This window comes from Cupressus sempervirens, chromosome 11, assembly GCF_028749045.1.
Source record: "Cupressus sempervirens isolate cs-2001-9-10 chromosome 11, ASM2874904v1, whole genome shotgun sequence".
Taxonomy (NCBI): domain Eukaryota; kingdom Viridiplantae; phylum Streptophyta; class Pinopsida; order Cupressales; family Cupressaceae; genus Cupressus; species Cupressus sempervirens.
This window is the reverse complement of record NC_143128.1, coordinates 162380398-162400430: the sequence shown is the minus strand read 5'-3', so window position 1 is coordinate 162400430 and position 20033 is coordinate 162380398. Positions and strand designations below refer to the sequence as shown.

At 36.3% G+C, this 20033-nt stretch overlaps 1 protein-coding gene across 1 annotated transcript in view; it reads right to left on the bottom strand.

The window, feature by feature from the left end:
- Positions 1-3607: 3607 nt before the first annotated feature.
- The window catches only part of LOC149528696 (GDP-L-galactose phosphorylase 1-like), a 55940-nt gene continuing 39514 nt past the window's right edge, over positions 3608-20033 (bottom strand). Inside the window, exons 2-7 of the mRNA XM_089808513.1 lie at positions 5553-5677; positions 5380-5439; positions 5019-5255; positions 4717-4902; positions 4334-4588; positions 3608-4111 (exon numbers count right to left, since the gene is read on the bottom strand). Of these exons, the coding sequence (XP_089664639.1) occupies positions 3872-4111; positions 4334-4588; positions 4717-4902; positions 5019-5255; positions 5380-5439; positions 5553-5677 (1103 nt within the window). The 3' untranslated portion in view covers positions 3608-3871. The remainder of the gene's footprint in view (positions 4112-4333; positions 4589-4716; positions 4903-5018; positions 5256-5379; positions 5440-5552; positions 5678-20033) is intronic.

Here is a 20033-nt window from a genome sequence, read left to right as displayed (position 1 = left end):
TTGTGTGAGAGTCCGCAACTTTTTTTTAGTTATAATCTTTTGTGAGGTCATAAGCTGTCATCATTCCCTTTTAAAAATTACAACCTTTCATAATTTCAATCCTTTTGAAAGAATCACAACTCTTCATAAACTTTTCTTGAAGAAGTCACTTCTTATTATTTTCAATTCTTTCTTCGATCACATTCTCTTTTCACTTCCCTTCTCTCCTCCCTTTCAAATCAGCTCTCCTTTTATATCTTATGTTGAGAGAGTACAAATACATTTTAAAAGCTTATAGATAGCTACAAAATATTTAATGTATATTTAACCGTACAAATGTATTTTGTGTATTCTTCTTAGGAAATATAACACAATTTATTGTTTGTATTTTTAAAAAATAGTTAGATAATTACTCAACACTTAATTTATGTCCTCCAAAGATTACTCAATCTTTTCTACTCTATCATGTTTCTCCTTTACTTTTTGCATCTCTTCTCCAAACACATCTTCATCCATGCCTTCACTAAGACCAAATAAGCACTAAATTCCATGATCTTCTTTGTATTCCTTTATATTTTCCTATTCTCCTCTTCTTTTCACTACTATTGTAGTCTTTATATATATCAACCAAGGTATGAAGATTATTTTATTTCTTCTTCTACATGTATCCCTTCTAATGAACACAACTTTTTTTACCAAGAAAACAACATTACACTTTTATCTTGTCCAAGAACTCGCAAACTTTACAACATAAGAAAAATTGTCATTCTGTCACTCTTACCTTCTTTCATTCTCTTCAATTTGTCATATTGTTTTACATGAAGAAGGAATTATGAAATCATGCCCACATTTTTACAAACCTTGTGTACTTAAGAACTTTGTGACATTTTGAACTTTGCTTCTACACTTGTTCTTCTTTATTTTTTTCCTTCACATCTATTTTCTCAACCTTTTTGCACATTTTTTACCAGGAAAATTATATTGCATTTTTACTACATTCATGAACTCCCAAATCTTGTGATCTCTAAGACTTAGTGAACCTTAAGATTTTTTTGTGTTAGGCTTGGGCACCAAGGATGCTTCATAAGAGGTACTAGGTAAGGACAATCCTAAACCTTCAATCCAATAAGGACTTAACAAAAATTAATCATGGATCAAATTATGAGGGTAATAAGATTTTTTTACTCTATGAAGGAGATGCCTATAGCTCCAATGCCAAAATTAATTAACAAAACTAAGAGAAAAATATAAGGGCATGGTTCAAGTGAAAGACGTGATTGTCAATAATACACCAGAACTCTTAAAGAAAAAAAGCAGGGTGGGGGGGGGTATAAAGTAGACATGGGTAGAAAGGTATGACTTGTAGTTAAAATCTAAAAGTTTGACAACTCTCAAATATTTTAGAGAAATAACCACTAGACTCCCAATACTTACAAAATAATGCCTTTTTTCAACTTCTGAAATACAAATAAGCACAAGGGGGGATAGAGGACCACACCTATGCAATACCTTGACCCAAGGAAACTCATTTGGAATATCTCATATTAATTATATATACAAGGCTAAGCAATGCTAAAATACACAATATAATAGTATAACAAGGAGAATAGAAACACAACAAAATTGATTGCCAACAAATCTATGAGATACACCTCTTCTTCATCGTCCAAAAAAATGTTCCAATCATCCTTGGGATCATCTTTTGTGTTTAGTTCCCCATATTCATCTCCATCTTTCCCTTCTTCTTTGTTCTATATGCTTTACTCATTCTTCGTATATTCAAAATGTGATATTTTCTTCTAGGTTCACAACTATTGTTGAAATGTTGTTAAAAGTCTTTCAAATATATTGTAGAAAAATAGTCCCCGAAACACTTGCATTAAAAATATATAATAATACATCATGTAGATTTTAGTGTGAATTTTTCATCTGAAAAAGATTTCTCTTGGGTAAATCACTATTATGGTACTTTATCTATTTAAGGTTCATTTCTCTACTTTCTATTATAAGTTCAGATTATATTGGTTGTGTACAACACTCTCTTTAGGATTTAGCATAAGTAGTTTTGCATACCTTTCTTCATCACAAATAGATCAAATTGTAATTTAGATTGAGATTTTTTGAACTTTTACCATCCTTAAAGTAAGAACATTTGTTAGGTGTTCAATTAGCATGTATGTTATTTGACTTTGACTTCACATTATTCTAGAATTTTTACATCCTTTAATCAACATTCTTTGTTCAAAACTCAAGAATGGCTCTAGCTTCTATGCATGATTTCTCCTTTTTTTCCAGCTATCACATAATTCATCTTCCACCTAAGACCTTTACTTGCACTTTTGGATTTCACCATTTGCCTTGATTTCCTAGTGGGTTGAGACTTTCATCACCCCTTGTTGCACACCCCTAAGTTCTACACAAAACTTGAAAAAGTATCTCGAGACTAGGTCAACTAATTTAGCTTAGATCCCAAGGATTCGTCCTTTAGAGGGCTTCAGACCCAATGCGAGGGTTTATCTTCCAAATCTTTAATTAGGGTCAGAATATGGAAAAAGAAAGGCACACTCAAATAAGATTGAAATGCAAGCTAGGTAATGTTGAATGTTTTAATACAAATAGTTACAAAGTCCAAGATTGGGGCATGTAGTTCTACATTTTCTTATGGAGGTTCAAATTTACGAACAAGACTATCCAACATAAACTAAACACAAAGCCTCCAAGCAAAGCCAATCTAGCAAGGGCCATCTCAAAGAATTTTTGTTACCTAATATAAAAGCACAAGCCTATAGGTTGAAACATCTTTGGCTAAGAGTCAATAGTTGAGGGGTATCATAATGTCACCTGGGTCGCTATCCCGGACTCGTCAGTTATGATGTTCGAACTTTCCACTCACCAAAACTTGATCCCCAATAGACTTACCTAAAACCATACAACTTCTCCAAATAAACCAATGATCCACTAACATATATCCATACATTGAGAATTTGCACTCCACAAATTATTATTCATTGGTATTTAAATCACTTCCATACAAATGTAACAAATGTATAAGACAAGTCTCTAATTGTAAAGACATTAACAAACAATGTCCCCTTCAAAATATTTATTCAAATTAAACAAAATATTACCTTTTAACACATAATAATTATTCAAAATTTGATTTGTAATAATTTCATACACCTTTTTCTAAAATAAATACAATTATATCATTGTCTCTCTTTTTTTTCTTTTATAGAAATTGTATATTCGTAAAATATATTCGAAAGTATAATTAGATAAGCTTATTCTATTTTTTAATATTATGTCATAAATATAAAACAAAAAAATAATTAAATTCTTCCCAAAAAAATCTTTAACTGCTATTTTTATTTTTATATTAAAAAAAAAACTGCATCAATTATTTTTTAGTAATTACATACATGGGTTCTCACACCCATATTCAACTCCAGAATGCCTCAGAAAGCAGTTTTATCAATTGAGGACTAACATTGTGCCGTCCTAATTTTCCTTATATGCAATTATTTTTATTATAAATTAATATAAACAAATGCGCTTAAGCTATACAGCATTTTACTACATAAATCTATCTATAAAACGGTACGATGGATTTCTCAAAGATCACAATGGGTTTCACAAAGACCACACCTCCACCGAGTATAAAGAATTATTAAAGTTCAAGCAAACTATCTGAGACAGTCACAACCAAGACCGTATGTGTACCATACATATAAATTTTTTTTATAAAATGGTTTCTCAAATATCAAACCTCCACCAAGCAAGTACGATAAAGGATCTTCAAAGTTACATAATCCCCACAGAATTATCCCCATTTTATTTCTCATGGTTTTTTCTAACGAAATTATAAAAATCAGCAATAAATGACTTTATCGAATCAATACTGGCAGCAAATATCTTCTGCAATGCCAACACACAGGCATTTCACTCCCTCAAATTCTTCATGATTGAGAGATGCAACGGCAAGAAAATCTCTTACAAACTGCTCTGTAGCATGGTTATAATCAACATTCCTGTTAAACACAATATGTCCGCCAATTTCCCAGACAGAAGGATTAACCTTTGTCTGCAGAAATTTATCTTTAATCATCCCATGTGTACACTCATCTGCAAAGCACTGAAGGGAGAAAAGGCAATGCTAAATCAGCTTATTAAAAATGTATTAAGTTTGATAAGTAGGAGATATTTTCCACAGCAAGCTAAATTGTGATATTGCTATCAGGATTTAATGAGTAGTGATTCACACAAGTCCATCTCTCATTGAACACTTACCACTCATTAGATCTGGGTGATACAATATTAAATGTTGAAGATGCAATATTTATCGAAAGGTAGTTACCTGGGGAAAAAGAAATATCCGAGTTCCACAATCAGATATCAGAATATTGAAAGGCACGTTTTTGTTCTGTAATGAGCAACACAAAGTTGCAACTATTTCAGCCATTTGTCCCAAGTTTTGGCCTACTTCAAACAGTAATCCTTTGACAGGGTAGTCAACAAGCTCAAAGATCTTCAACCCACTTCTTTGCCAATCACCAGGAATGAGCTGGGTGCAAGCAACCTCAACTGGAAGGGGGTTCGCCAAATAATATGCCTGTATTTATTCTCCAATATCAACACTGGAAAAGTTTTAACATGCTCAATAAAATGACAACTATATAAAAAACATAGCACGGTAGCAAATAAATAAAATTTGCATATCTTAATTCCACCATATCTCACCTGGAAATGTAAATGATTTATGGTGGCAAAAGCACAAAGACTATTATAACCAATACGAAAGAAACAGTTATTCACTGCAGCAGCCATTTCAATAGCCAATTCAAAAGAGCTGATGTCAATCATTTGTGGAAGGTAACGAAGTGCATGAGGTACCAAAAGCACATGTCCATATTCAACAGGATGCAGCTGTTGACCATTACCAATAGCAAACCATTGAGCACTGTTAATATTTAGAATGAAACAACATATGTTTAAAGTGAAAAACATATAGCCAACAATAAAAATCTTAGAAATAAACTTACATTAATGATAATCAGACTGTCATCATTCTTGACAGATGCTTTGGGAATGAGTTCACAATTCTCGTCTTTACTCGTTTTGATTGAGAAAAGTAGCTCATCATGCCCAACCTTTGTGAAATTAAATTTTGATGGATCAAAACGCTGAAGCACCTGCTTAGCTTGCAATTCTGCTGGTTGTTTCTTTAAATGCCACTCTTCATTTAATTGAGCGATGAACCCAAAACGGCCTGGAATGATCTGGTAAGAGGCACATAAGCACAGTTTAGCACAGATGATACAGTCCTTGTTAACTACTTTTAGTAAATTAAAAATGTGCAATAGATGTTCAAAAATGAGAAAATTCGACTCAATAAAGTATCACCTTTGTTTCACATGCAGTTACATCATATTTCAACAGACCCTGGCTTGCTCGATCCTCCCACTGTGATTTGTAACGATGTTTTAAGAGTACAGTAATCTAAGATCAAAGCTCAAAAATAACATGTTACTAACAAATGAATCTTTATTCCCCCTACAAAATATAAGCATAGTGACCTGGGCAAGAAGCAGCATGTCCAAGTCAATCTGACTCTCATTAACATGACAAGCTGATTGAATTCCAACACCTGGTCGATTAGTACGTAATCTTTTTCCAAGTTTGTAGAGAGGAAGCTCATGATCTGCAGATTCATCAACAACAGACAGAATAGCAAACGTGAATAAATATCTAATTTTGCAGAGACAAAACAGTTTTAACTTAAAGGCTTAACTCATGAAAGCAGGTTACGAGAAGGAAATTCAACATAAAAGATAGTATGAGAAACTGTGGCAGATATATCTAAATTTAACTTTGCTCAGTGAATGACATCGACTCAGTAAAAAATGCAAGTTCAGATGAGTGATCGGTCAAGCTGCAGTATTTAACTTTAAGTCATTCTATTGAATAAAATTCTAAATTCTTTTAATGCTCTTCCATAGGAATTGCAAAACTCTTGAGCCAAAAAATAGATCAAAGTTCAGATTGTAAGACAACATATAAGATGAAAAGGCACTAGCTTCATCAACAACAGTGCAGACCTCAGCTAAGGTTTGAAGAAAATGATGGACTGGGAGAGCAGAAAAAAGGGAAGAGGAGTAGGATGCTTGACAGATTGGCAATACCCATAATGATTCTTAGAATATAAATGAGTTTCGGCTGGAGATAACAATTAACCAAATGGCAAGGTATATACAAAAACTAGAACATCAATAATAACTCTGAAATGCAACCATTCAAGACACAACCCATGGATGAGAGGCCATCTTTGTGAGGCAGAATAACCAATATCAATTGACCAACAATCAACAAAAATTTATTGCCAATGCATATAATGGAAAACCAGGTTTCAATTGAGAACATGGCAAACAAGAACAGTTGCAAGCCGATATCAAGGGGTATCAAATTTTTAAAAGGAAGAGGTAGAATTCTTGGATGCTATGGTTGATGGCCAGTTCTCTGTCTCCTCCATAAAGAATCTATTGTGCAACTAAGAGGGTGATGTAACTTGTATTGGGCCAAGTCAAAGTTTTATTTGTAAGTTTGAACTTGAACAGCTACAAAGAGTTAGCAAGTCTATCTGCTCAACTTCGACCAAAAATCATCTCTCACCATAGTTTGCAGACTCCCACTCGGAGAGTACTGGAAAACCAAAAATTTCCAATTCGGCAGAAAATTGTCAAAATTGAACAAAGCCTAGGCAAAATCAACGATATATTGGAGGGGGGAATAAAGGATTTTAAACTTCTATGAAAAGAAACCTTGTGAAATATGCATTTTAACCTACGCTTCAACCTGCCCTGATGCATTTCAACCCACATTAGCAGGTTTCATCCCGTGTCACAATTTTTTAACTTCGAATTGCATGAAATATGAGTTTCGTCTTAAATCCGATGATTTTTCTTCTGCAATATCTTGCAAGTTAACTCAAGTGAACTCACCCAGCTGAAAAATCCACGAGTACTCAGCAACTCAGTGAGTACTTGCAGAGTTTTCTATCCATGTCTCTCTCAACTCAAATAATGAAGTGACGTCATTTAGGGATGAAAGCAGCCAAAAACACCAATAACTCCATGATTGTGGTTGTTGAAGTTCTGGTAGCAGTGATAGATATTATTCATACCTCTTTTGTTCTCCTGTGCTTCATGTTCTCTGCTTGGTTTGAGAGCAGCAGCCTATTCTGCAAGAGTTTTTATACCTTCTGTTATTGGCTCCATCAGAGATTTGCTGGGCTCAAGTTGTATCTATGTTGTATTGTTTTCTAGCAACATATGTATTGAGTTCGAGCGGTGTTGTTATGATTCAGCTGTTCCTATTCACCATTAAGAATAAGCATCGTGTGTTATGGATGAGCATCATGCATTATAACTGGGCAGCATTCATAGAAATCTGTTCTTCAAGGAATCATATATTGCTCTTCAAAGCTATACATTCTTTGCTACGTGGATGTTATCACCGTCCAATGATATCCATCCAAAGCTACATGGATGTAATCTCCGTTCAATGCTATCTGTTCGTCACCATGAGTATGCAATCACCGTTCAAGATTATGCAATGGGTTCAAAGCTTTGTAACTGCCATCCGTTGGTATTGCTCATGTGTCATGGCAGTTACTTGGTGATGCTGGCGATTCCAGTGTTAATTTATTTTGCTAAGGAAAACTCTTCATTATGATGCATGCTCTCTCGGGTAGTTCTGTATGATCATGAATTTGCTGATTGAGTGTCTGACGACAGAGCAAACTGATCAGAGCCTCTCTGTGTGTATGTGGGGGATTACAAGCTGTTTGTGTGGTTGTGTATCAAGAGCTGACAATGTGGCTGTGTGCCAAGTTTTTAGTCATGCTATCATATGTCTGTGAGAAAGACTCAAAATGGGAGTATTGAAGATAGAGGCAATCGTGTATGTGCATTCTCAGAATTTCCGTGATCTCAGAGCTTGCAGTTAAAGTTTCTTTGAGGTGTTGAAGCATTTGCCCAACTTTGATAATAATGGCAATATATTTGCTACAGAATTGCATGAGCTCTGCATATGTAGAATTTGTGATTCACTTGTTAAGTAAACTAATCTGCCCTAGGCTGTGCAACTCATGTTTCAGAATTGCTCTGTATGTGATCATGTGTGATAATTGTAAAAGAGACATCCTTGTTGTCAAAAAGATCTGTGAGATGCTTATAGCTCCTGATATCTTTGTATTTACACAGCTAAATTGATCGAACTGTAAAAGGACTTACTGATTGACAGAAAAGACTTATCAACCATAAGCAGAAAAACATTGTAATTGTGTTGAGCGTGCAAAAAAGGATCTATATTTTGTGGGGCTGGGATTTTCACCCTCCAGTGGAGGATTTTCCTAGGATAATATTTGTGTTCTCTGTTATTGTGATTCCAGTTGATTGCAATCTATATATTCTGCTTCAAAACTTAACAATGGTAAATGATTGGAGGTCTGCAGGGATAGCTGAGTGTTGGTCTCTTCCATTGCCATTGTTCAAGAGCATAAAAGTAGATTAGAATGGAGCTGAGAGGGAAAAAGTCTCTACTAATTAGCAAAACTACTCTTGCAAATCATCCTTGTTATGAGAGCAATAGGAAGGATCTCAAATGGAAGCTAGACACTTTTTTTCTTGTTGGGTTTCTAGAAGACAAATTCTATGCTTTTCAAAGATTGTTTATTTCTAATTTCTAGTCATCCTCTATATTACTTTGGTTGTAGTTTCAACATGAATGTATGTTGAGTACACTTAAAGAATATAAGCCATGATGTGCATGAAATTAAGAACATGCTGTATTTACTATTCACAATTAGCGATTTGAGATTTGAGAAACTGAATCATATTTAGCCTACATAGAGCCATTACTAGTCAAACCAGTGGTGAATCGGTCATTTATATCCACCAGTGAATACAGTTTCCCCCCATATTTTCTCTAGTAATTTCAAAGATATCTCTTGAATGCGGTCACTTATCCTATTATTTTATAAGTGTAAGTGATTTGATGGGTCATTTTAGAGCCCCTTATCTAGGCACATGTTGACTAAGCACACACTAACATGCTGCTTACTAGCATTGTGAAAAGTGCGTATAGAAAAATGCATCCTCGTAGAAAACCCTCCAAACCAAGTATTCTCAAGTTCAATAGCTTTGATTGTAACAACGCACAATAACATATGAATCCAAAACAATCATAGAACACAGCAGCATCAGATTCAGCTCAGGTCCCTAGATGACATGCCAAAGGAGCAGTATGAATATCTTTAGGTACCCTTTACTGAGCTTATATAGCATGGATGTTAACATTATGCTTATGAAATTCTTAGATACCTAAATTGAGCTTATGGATATTAGCATTAAGCTTGATTATCAAGCAACATCAAACAAGTCATTGTGAAGGTACTCTTTGGGATCATGAAGCACGTGCTTGGTAGTGTTTTTCTAAGCACATAGGTCAAGTTCCAAAATCTGAGAAAGACGGCATTTGGAAGGATCTGTTGCTATCCATATGTAACTTTATAGTTGATTCCAACTAAGAGCTACTGATTGATATTCCTAATGATTTTGTGCAATAAAGATATTGGTAATCATATTTTTAAGAGCATCAGTACAGGCAGTGGTACAAAGGATTCAAGTCAGAAATCATCCTAGATTGCTTTCTATAATGTTTTAAAATATGGACACATAGATAAATATCACTTTCTCAGTTCACAATTAAAGACTAATACACAGTTACATAAATCATCTTCACCATTGGACAAATCTTCAGAACCTATTCTTTAAAACAAAATCCAATCTACTAGCGACAATTGTGAAGTTGCTAAGGGGAGTGGATGAATTCTTATGCTTCTCCTTACTGTTCAAGGCCCTAAGCATCGAGGGAAATTATTAATAGTCATGTCCCCTTTTATTAAAAATTGGATTTGGTCAAAATTAACCCAAGTTACTCTTCTGTGGATTAATTGGGAAAGCATAAAAAAAGTAATTCATTTAATATTTATTGGTGTCCATGTCTTTGCAATACCAAGAGAACAATTAAATAAAATTGGATCTTCGTCAACATTACATTTTAACCCGTTTTATTCTTCTGTGCATTAAATGGGCAAGCATAAGAAGAGTAATTCATTTTATATGTGTTGTTGTCCCCGTCTTTGCAGTACCAAGAGAACAATTAAATATTAAATTTAGCATTTATGGAGCTCAACTGATGTTGGAACTTGTGTCCTTTCAGTTATGAAGCAACAAGTTAACAAAGAAGCGAGTATTACAAATGGGTCGGTCTTCTAGGAAACTGAAGAGTCATTTTGGGCACCCAACTCTTGTTGAATGGTTATAAATATGGCAGTATGGGTCATCTGTGGGGATGCTGATTATACATACTTTCCCACATTTGCAGATTTTGCCAAAGGCTTCATCAGTGGAGAAAATCTTGTTTAAGGAGAAGGCTTTAGGACAAAAGCCCAGGAGCATTTGGTGATCAGAGGATGAAAACTCATTGTTTGCAGAAAACATTCTCTCTCAAACATTGCATTTGGGCTGATGGAAATTTTTAAGATTGTTAGTTTCTTTTTTTCCAATGTGAAGGTGTTCTTCGGTTGTAGATTGAGAGTTCTTCAAAGCGTATTTATGTTCATGGTTGGATGTGTTTAGTGTGTTTAGTCTTGTAGAAGTGCTACAGCAGTCTTCTTCTGTTATTATTGTTCTAATCCGATTTATATGTCAGTTTTTCCACTTGGGAATAAAGCTATTTCATTTTGGGGTGTTGAGTCAATTGGGTGATCCAGATTTGTCATAATTTTGTGGATTATGAAGAGATCTTGATGTAAGAAGTCATTATTTGTACTTGTGTAGGTCATTTTCAGATCTCATAATACATTTTTGGATATAGAAAATACATTTCAATGGTGTTCTATGAAGCTTCATTCAATTCGGTGTCCTCTCTGTACAAAACTAGTTAACTATGTTTTGTGATTTTAGTGAAATTTCGCTCGTCTTGGATTTGTATCACAGATCCAATCCTTGACTTCATGCAGCTGAGCCGATATCTCTTCTATGTTGCTCCCGCTGTCTTGAGGAAGGGCTGCCTAGTGCAACTGTTGGATAGGCTGGCAATCTCTCCAATATTTGTTCTTGGCCTCCAACTTCATGATCCTTTCATTTGCCTTCCTAAACCTTTCTCTGATTGAAACTATATCCTCTTGGATCTCCTCACATTCCATGTCATCTGTGTTTCTTCCCAAGTTATGCTCTACTATTTCATATTCCTGAGTTGCAATCTCATCCAATGCCTTGTTAACTGTTGGTATAGCAATCTAAACCTTTCGGTGACCATCACTATCGCTCCTAATCACCTTTGCCACTATTTTTTCCATTTGTTTCTAGTTCTCGCTATCACCCTTTTCCATTAATCCTTGGATGTCTTCAAACTGTTCAGGCAATTACTAAGTCGCCTCTTGGCATAAGCATTTTCCTTAACCATAGTGGTGCGGTGCATCTCCCCAAATCTGGATTCAGTTCGACTAGCAAAGCATCACCAACGATCTCAGGCACCTAACTCATTTCCTCAGTATCAACTGGCCCATCTTCTTCTCCATTAGTACCTGCCATGTCGTCTCCATGCTGATTCTTTGAGAGAGGAGAGTACTCGGTGCTATCACTGTAAACACTTGATTCTGAATTAGAGCTCACCTCTACCACGGTCCCTTGTTTACTTGTGTTCTATAAGTCTACTGGTTGTATTAGGCATTGACAGGTCAATCTTTTGGTACAATAGCAACCCTAGCTTGTAACAAGAGGTATCTAAGCTTGGTCAGAGGTTTGAATCTCCTCCGGTGATGTTGAAGGGGGGATAGTTGGACTAAGCACCAACATTCCCCTTTGAAATTCGTGAAATGGCTTAACCACCTAATGTGTTCTATAAGTCTAGTGGTTGTATCGAGCATTGACCAGTTGATCTTTTGGTGCAACAACCCTAGCTTGTATCCGTGCTCTTTTGGCCTCCTTACATGATGTAGGTGCTCTCTCGACCTCCTAGATAAATTACAATACATAGATGAATTGCTTTCATTAAAAGCAATAGCCCTAATATTAGGGAAAAAGCACTCATTTTTTTTAAATGGAGCTAACTATACAACCTTAAGTGCATGGTGTTCAAGCTAGAGGTGTGTAATATGCAAAGTAGAGCCCGACTAGATTGCACTAAACTAAATTAAGCTCAACTAAATGATCTTAAACTAGGCATGCATGAGCAAATCGTACTTAATTATGCATGAGTACGTGTGAGAATATTCTTTGAACATGTGCACAATTATGAAATACAACAATGCAAATGTGCATGATGCAAAAACTATATGTAAGCAACATATATGCATGCTTTAATACACTCCCCAAGTAAAACTTAGCAAGAAGCAAAAACATCTACGCATGAAATGCAAGAATGAATTGGTCTTGGCAACAAGACCTAATTAGATACCATCTACAATGAATGCAACCTCTCATAAATGGAGCAAATGAGAAAAAACCCAAGGGAGAAAACTCTCCAAAAACAGAAAAAACAATAACTATACTACCAAAAGATGGGAATGACTGAATGTGATCCACCTCCCTGAAGTACATTTTTCACAGTAGTACAATGAATATCTTCTCGGAAGAGAGAAAACATGAGGATAGGAAATTCCCAAATGAAGTAGCTCTTGTGCCAAAGATGAATGCCTGAAGAAAAAAAACATGATCTATTGCCTGCAAACAATATTTCTCCCTTCAGAAGAAACACATCCACTAGATATAGGAGAAGCCAACCCCACGAATTGTAAGGAGAAACCTAAGTCATTTGTAAAAAAATTGTGTTGTATTTTTGCACTTGTATGTCTGACATTCATAGTTCATTTGATTGTTTCTAATTTTATTTTCTTGTTTTCTTACTAGATTCATAGTTTAAATTGTGCAAGAATGGCCACTACTGGTAGTCAAAGTTCAGCAATAGGGCAAGGTGAACGAAGTGATAACTTCAATATTGTTGTGGCATCTCCATTATGGAGGCATGTCACATGATTATCTCAAGTTTCGGGAAGTGGGTCACACATTTGGAAATGCAATGTATGTATTGATGTCAGTTTTGTACCACTACATAACATATAGCAATTGTATACTTGATATGAAATATCAAACACTCAATCCCTCTCTTGAAAAGTAAATACTCATGAAGAACATCAGAAAAACTCCAAGGTTCCTTACACTTGTGGATACTAACTCAGTTATATTAATGTGATTCACTGGTTAATCACGTAGGCGGGCTTACGTTATTCATTCAAGGATGATCGACTTTTACTATGATGGTGATGAATCTAGCTTTGCAATGTATACTAGCGCCAAATGATGTTGATGGTGATGGTGATGGTGATGGAGGGTATGTCTGCCAATGATGCTTTTGATTTTCTAACTCTCTTCTTGAATGAACTCCAACTACTAGACTACTTGTTGCTTTATCTCTACTCCTATGAATGGAAAGATTAGCAAATGGATGGGGATCAAATCTAATGAAAGCTTACCAGCAGCTCTACCTCCATAGATGCAATGATTCAAGGGAAAAAAGACTAGTTTACCACGCAAGTCTTCCTAACCAGCCACTAGGATGCTAGTGGCCTAATTAATAGATCCCTATCAAACATCCACTAATATCACCATACAACTATCCATCCACTCTTACTCCTGCTTAACAACTTTCTTGAAATGAAATCTACTTTAACAACTTCAATGAAATTTAACTCTAACTATTAGAAGTAGAAACCATGCAATAACACCAAGTGTTCTTAATCACTATGCAAGTCACAACAATGATAAAGAGAAGCAATTTTGGTATTATCTTAAGCAACAATTTTCTTCAACCCTTTATAAGTGAGAGCAAATGACCTTATATAGGGGCCAAAATTACAACTGACAGTAGAGATTAAGAGGCAAAATCAACGATCCAAATTGAATCCCAGAAACCCTAATTAGGGTTGCCACCCCATCAGCTAATGAGAAGACGCCACCTCATCAATGGACCAATGAAAAAAAAGAAAAGTGGCAACCAATGAGAAGGCACCAAAATGGTAGCCAATCAGAATCAGACACCTATCCTACCCAAGAAGAAGGAGAATTTGCCACTTCGACTTACATCAAATGATCCTCTAATATAATTCTCCCATTTTCTTTCATCTTCTTAGCCAAGGCAATGAACTTGGCTGGCATGTCGTTGACTTCGTGGGAGGGCAAGGCGTGTGCTTCATCTTGAGCTCAGCTAAATTCATCATGTTGATTGCTGCTTGCAGTGTCTTCTCATGATCTTTCTCATATTCTTTGTCATCCGTGATTCTTCCCAAATTATGCTCTACTATATTATACTCCTGGGCTATAATCTGATCCGTTGCCTTGCTAACTTTTGGTATAGCAATCTGAACTTTTGAGTGACCCTCATCATCACTCCTTATTATCTTTGCCACCATTTTTGCAATTTGTTTCTGTTTCTCACTATCTTCCTTTTCAACTAACCCTTGAATATCTTCAACTATTAAGATAGTCACCACCTCACCTCTTGGCATAAGCATTTACCTTAACCATAGTGGTGCAGTGCATCTCCCCAAATTTGGATTCGGTTCGACTAGCAAAACATCACCAACGGCCTCAAGTGCCTAGCTTATTTCTTCAATATCAATTGGCCTATCTTCTTCTTCACTAGTGACTGTCACATCATCTCCATGTTAGTTTTTCGAGAGGGGAGAGTACTCGGTACTGTCATTGTAATCGCTTGATTTCGAATCAAAGCTCACCTCTACTACGACCCTTTGTCCACTTGTATTATCCCCTTGGCTCCTAGCCTCAATTATGCTCTCCCTTGACGGTGCTGCATTCTCTCTCTTTGTTGGAAGTTCCTGATGTTCTTTACTTTTATCAACCTCCAAATTTCTCTTCTTGCTCTTAATTGCTCTTTGTTGCTAGCTACTGCCCACACCTTTCTATCCAACTGACTCCACTGGAACTTCCTCCAATTTCATCTTCTCATAAGGCGTACCTTCCAACCTTGTAATTGCCTTAACTTCTCAATGTACCATGACTCAGTGTGTAGATCAACTGTCTTTGTAACTACCTCTAAGGAAGGATCCTGATGATCATCCCAATCAATTGGACCCAATTTTGTTCCATCTCCTGTATCATAATCTTCTCTTAGCACATTTTCATCATCTTCCAGTTGATCGGGAATATCAAGGCCTCTCCATCTGATTGCCCTCATCATGCCCACTGACAATCTTGAGAAAGCTAGCTTTCTCACATGAAAGCCATCCTGTGAATTGGCCCAAAAATCTTCTATAGTAGGAATATGTTTATACATGTTTTCATGAGATGCCTTGATAAGACCATTAGGGTTGAATCCCTACTTTGCTCAATACCATCCTAGATGATATTGCTCTAACTCTTTCTCTACAGCTGCAAAGGCAAAAAGATTAGGGAAAGTATCATTGCCTATTCCAAATGAGAAGGTAATCCTTGTCTCATCCTTAAGTTTCATCATCTTGTCATAATGCTCAAGTTGCCTAGCCAGCTCCACCAAAACTATCTTGTCGGGTGGGTACCTTGGAAGTCTCTCAGGGCAAACTGTACTTCCTGCTACTCTAATATATGTGAATTGCGGAAATTGGATGAACCAACTCTCATACTTCTTAACTTTTACTTCCGCTTCCGTTGAGAGCCTCCCAATAGGTGTCCTTTGTAATATCCTTACCAACTTCATGGCAAAAGCGTCATTAAACATCTTATAATCTTTGTTGTTGTGCAATCGAAGCTGTGGATAGCACTCATGCACCAAACATTGCCCCGGCCCATTGTCAATCACTCCTAAGGCCTAAAGCCCAGGATTTTCATATAATCTCGCAATCAAATAGAAAAGATAGGATCCCGTGTAGAATTGCTTTTGAATTTGTATTGTCCTTAGTTGCAACTCTAAAATTTCACTTATAATTTTAGCCCAATCAAATTTTCTCTTTCCATTTTCAATTTCATCAATAAAATAATACATCCAATTCTCAAATTGCATACCTTGAGCCACGCCCATGATTCGGCTGAGAAGCACAATAAGGTCGCCATACTTTGACTTGAAATCTGACCTAGTGAGCTTTGACAACTTGGTAACTCCCTTCCTGCCTTCGTGTAACCAATTTTGCTTTAGATGAATGAAGTAGGCCTCCTGGTTACCCTGAAAGAACTTGGTTGTTTGATCCATCGTTACCGCTATCATGCCTCTATTTTGGAGAATATTAAATACTTCTTCGACCACTTGTCTGCTAATGTTAGCCAACACTCTCTTCCTTTCATCAAAAAAAATGGACTTGGTCACAATATCAAACTAGGATGCACATTCCATTACCAATTCCGGACAAGGTAAAGTAGGAGGGAAAGCCCCCGTGTGTACAATTCGGCTCTTGTAGATCTTCGCCATGGGGGATTGTCCTTCCTTCAACCTAGTATTCAATTGTACCATGTTTATCGTGCTGATGTTTACCTTGTCTTTTTTGGTATTTGTTCCCTTTGGGTTCTTGCTTGCACTAACATTTACTATCCTAAACACTTATTTCTACCCTTCATTCTAAATGATATGGACTACACTTATCAATCTCCAAGCTTCTTTCTATCGATGGAATCTCGCTTATTTCTACCTCTCCAAATCCTATCTCTACACTTATATATCTCCCAAACTTCTTTCCTGGGGATGGGACTACCACTTATTTCTGCCTCTTCATTACCTTAGGATGGACTACAGTTATCAATCTTCAAACTTAAATCCTGGGGTGGTCTAGCTTATTTCTGCCTCTCCAAGTGTCCTATCATAAAATCTACGCTTATATCTCCCAACTTCAGCCTATCAATGGAAATGATGAAGTGGTGGATGAAAAGTGCAAGAAGAAGATAAGAGAAATGAACCAAACAAGAACAAGGAATAGAATCCGCCTTTAAAACTAATCTTCACCTCTAAAATGAATGAGAATTTTACCTTAAATCTGCCTTTACCAATAACCGAGTTTCTTCACATTTAGATCAGATCTCGGAAATTCAATCCTCTTCTAAAATATGATGCCCTAGCAAAAATCAGAATTCATCAACCTTGCCAAAATCTTCTCATGCCACTGAATTTTGACCTTCTTGCCAAAATCGCCCAAAATGAAGGAGATCGCTGCCCTAGGGCAGAAAATTCTGCTCTAAATCAGAATTTCAGTTCTCCAAATTCGCCCAAAATTGCCAAATTTCAGACCTTAAATTGTCTTGCCTCTTCACCAAATAAAATCACCATAGCTGGAGGAAGAAAATTGAAGCCCTAGGGGGAAAAATCAGACTTAAAATTGTTGCCAATCCCACAAAAATCAGACCTCTTCACCACAAATTTGACCTAGGGCAGAAAACACCCAACCAAGAAAAAAATTGCTGCCAATCAATGGAAAAATCAGACTTCAAAATTGCCTTAGCTGGAAATTCGCTCCCTAGAAGAAATTGCTCCAACTTGCAAGAGGAGGTGGAAAGAACGAATGAGGAAATAAGAGGGGTGAAGCCCCTTCTTATACCAAACTTTTGCCTCCCTGAGCGGGCCGACCTGCCTGGAGGGAAACAAAATTAAATTAGCCCCTCAATTAATGGCCCAAATTTAAATTCAACATTAAAATTACTTAGCCCTATAGTGAAAGTAGCCCATTTAATTGCCAATTTGATCTGGATTTGCAAAATAGAAACAAGGTAAGCCTAAGAGATGTCAAAATTTTCATTTAACAACGTATTGGCAATTAAATATCATTAAAATCGAGTCTAGCAAGCCATAGTCAATTTTAAATTCCAAATTACCAATTTCCTTTAACATTTCTAAAATCCTCTAGGCAAAATGTCAACCAAATTAATGAGATTTTGCAATATAATCCAATTTCAATTTCACAATACAATTTCAATTTTTTTTTACAGAATAAATCCTTTCCTTTTCCTAATAGTCAAAATTCATACTCCATTTCAATTTCACTATCAAAAATTTCCTTTAGACCAAAAAAATTCAAGATTTTCCAAAATGACTAAATCTAAAAATTTCATTTTGAAAATGCTCAAGCTTATACAATTATATCAAATTTTCATAATTCATCTAGGTCCAAAATTTGCAAATTTATCATGCCAAATATTATTTTAACCATCGAAAAAAATGTTGTTGAATCTGTTTGGCCTAAGGATAAAATTACATGTTCCTGAAAATCAAGTTTCACACCAGGTGAAAACAAATCAAATCCCTCTCCTAGCCCGAAGGCATCCAAGGTGTAAAATTATCAATTTGAAACCTTTGGACAACTCCAAATTCACCAAGGCAACTGAAAAAATTCAGTGTAACACGGGGACACGTCCCCCCCCCAAACTGGGCCGTTTCGGAGACGAGGACGTCCCCAGGACGGGGGGACGGCGTCTCGACGTTTCGGGCGGCGCCACTTAGAGCGCCACCGCCACTGGAGACGGGGAGACATCTCCGAGACGGCTAGAGGTCTTCGAGACGGCGATAGGTCTCCGAGTGTGGGGGTGCAGGGGGACACTAAGGAGTCTCTTTCATTGAGTGGGGACGCCAAAAAGTCTCCTTCATTGTGGGGGGACGCCAAGGAGTCTCCATTGATTTGACATTTTGATTTGGACTCTTGGAGACTTGTAGTTTTTGTTTGCATTATATACTTATTTTGATATCATGATTCATGGCACATGATACTTATTGTAATCATCTTTATGTCATGACTCATATGATCATTGATTACTATTAGATAGTAGAATCTAGATACTCATACTATTGATGTGAAGGCTAATATATAGAGTTTAGACTAATATTTATTATTTGTTGATGTTCAATGTTTAATATTCATTGTTTGTTTGTTATTTGATCATGAATCATGATATTCCAATTGATATGTTATATGCTATACCATATGTATAGTATATACACGCCTGCTCCTTCCGCCATCCCCCGCTGCTGCCCCCCTGCCATCCCCAAATCAAGGCCCCTCTGTCCCCTCGTCTCGAAAACTTGTCCCCCCGTCCCCCCGTCTCCCAGGGCGGTGTAACTATGAAAAAATTTCAAACACCCGCAAAAATTGCCAAGGCTTGCCCGAAAAGGGGGTCCTCAAAAAATTTTGGGGCAATGATGTGAAAACCTCACAACAGTATATCATAGTAAACCATTCGACAACTTATATTATTGGGTCAAAGCTCATTTTATGGGCCATACTGGTAAAGAATTAGTAATGTGCAAAGGACGCAAAGACAGAAAAAGGATGAGCAATGCATAATGAGCAAGATTTATAAAACAAGAAGAAGTTGTTGATCATTTAGTTAACAAATCAAAAACAAGTTTTATATCAACCTTTACCCAGAAAGAGCAAAGTGAATTTTCCCACTAATCATGTTGTATCCTCCAACCATCCATTCTTGGAAGTCGGAGAGGAAGAGGAAGAAGTAGAAGTTATTACCCACAAAAGAGGCTTGTTGAATCAAGCACTCAAAATGGAGGCAAAAGAGCTTGTTGATTCCAATGGTCTTCCTTACAACTTGGTAAGATTGCCATATTGGAAAGAAATGGTTGCAGCTATCCTTAAAGCGTCGACAATTTACACTAGTCCTAGGTTTGAAAAGGTATGTACTACTCTTTTGCAACAACAAAAAAAATTTATATAGACAAAGCTCTTCAACCAATCAGAACTTCTTGGAAAACTTCCAATATAACTATCAGCAGCTTTTTGTTCTTTAATAATGTGAGGCCTCACCCCGACCCATCCTAGCACCGATGATACATTATTATTTTGATACTCATGACTCGAGATGTCAGAACATTATTTGATGCACTGAACATTATTATGCTATTTTACGATGTGTGATGCTCTACTTCAGTTATTTGATTTCGTCATTTAATGTTTTATGAACATGTATAATGATGAAATGAATGCAAAACTAACACTTGAATTATGCAATTCT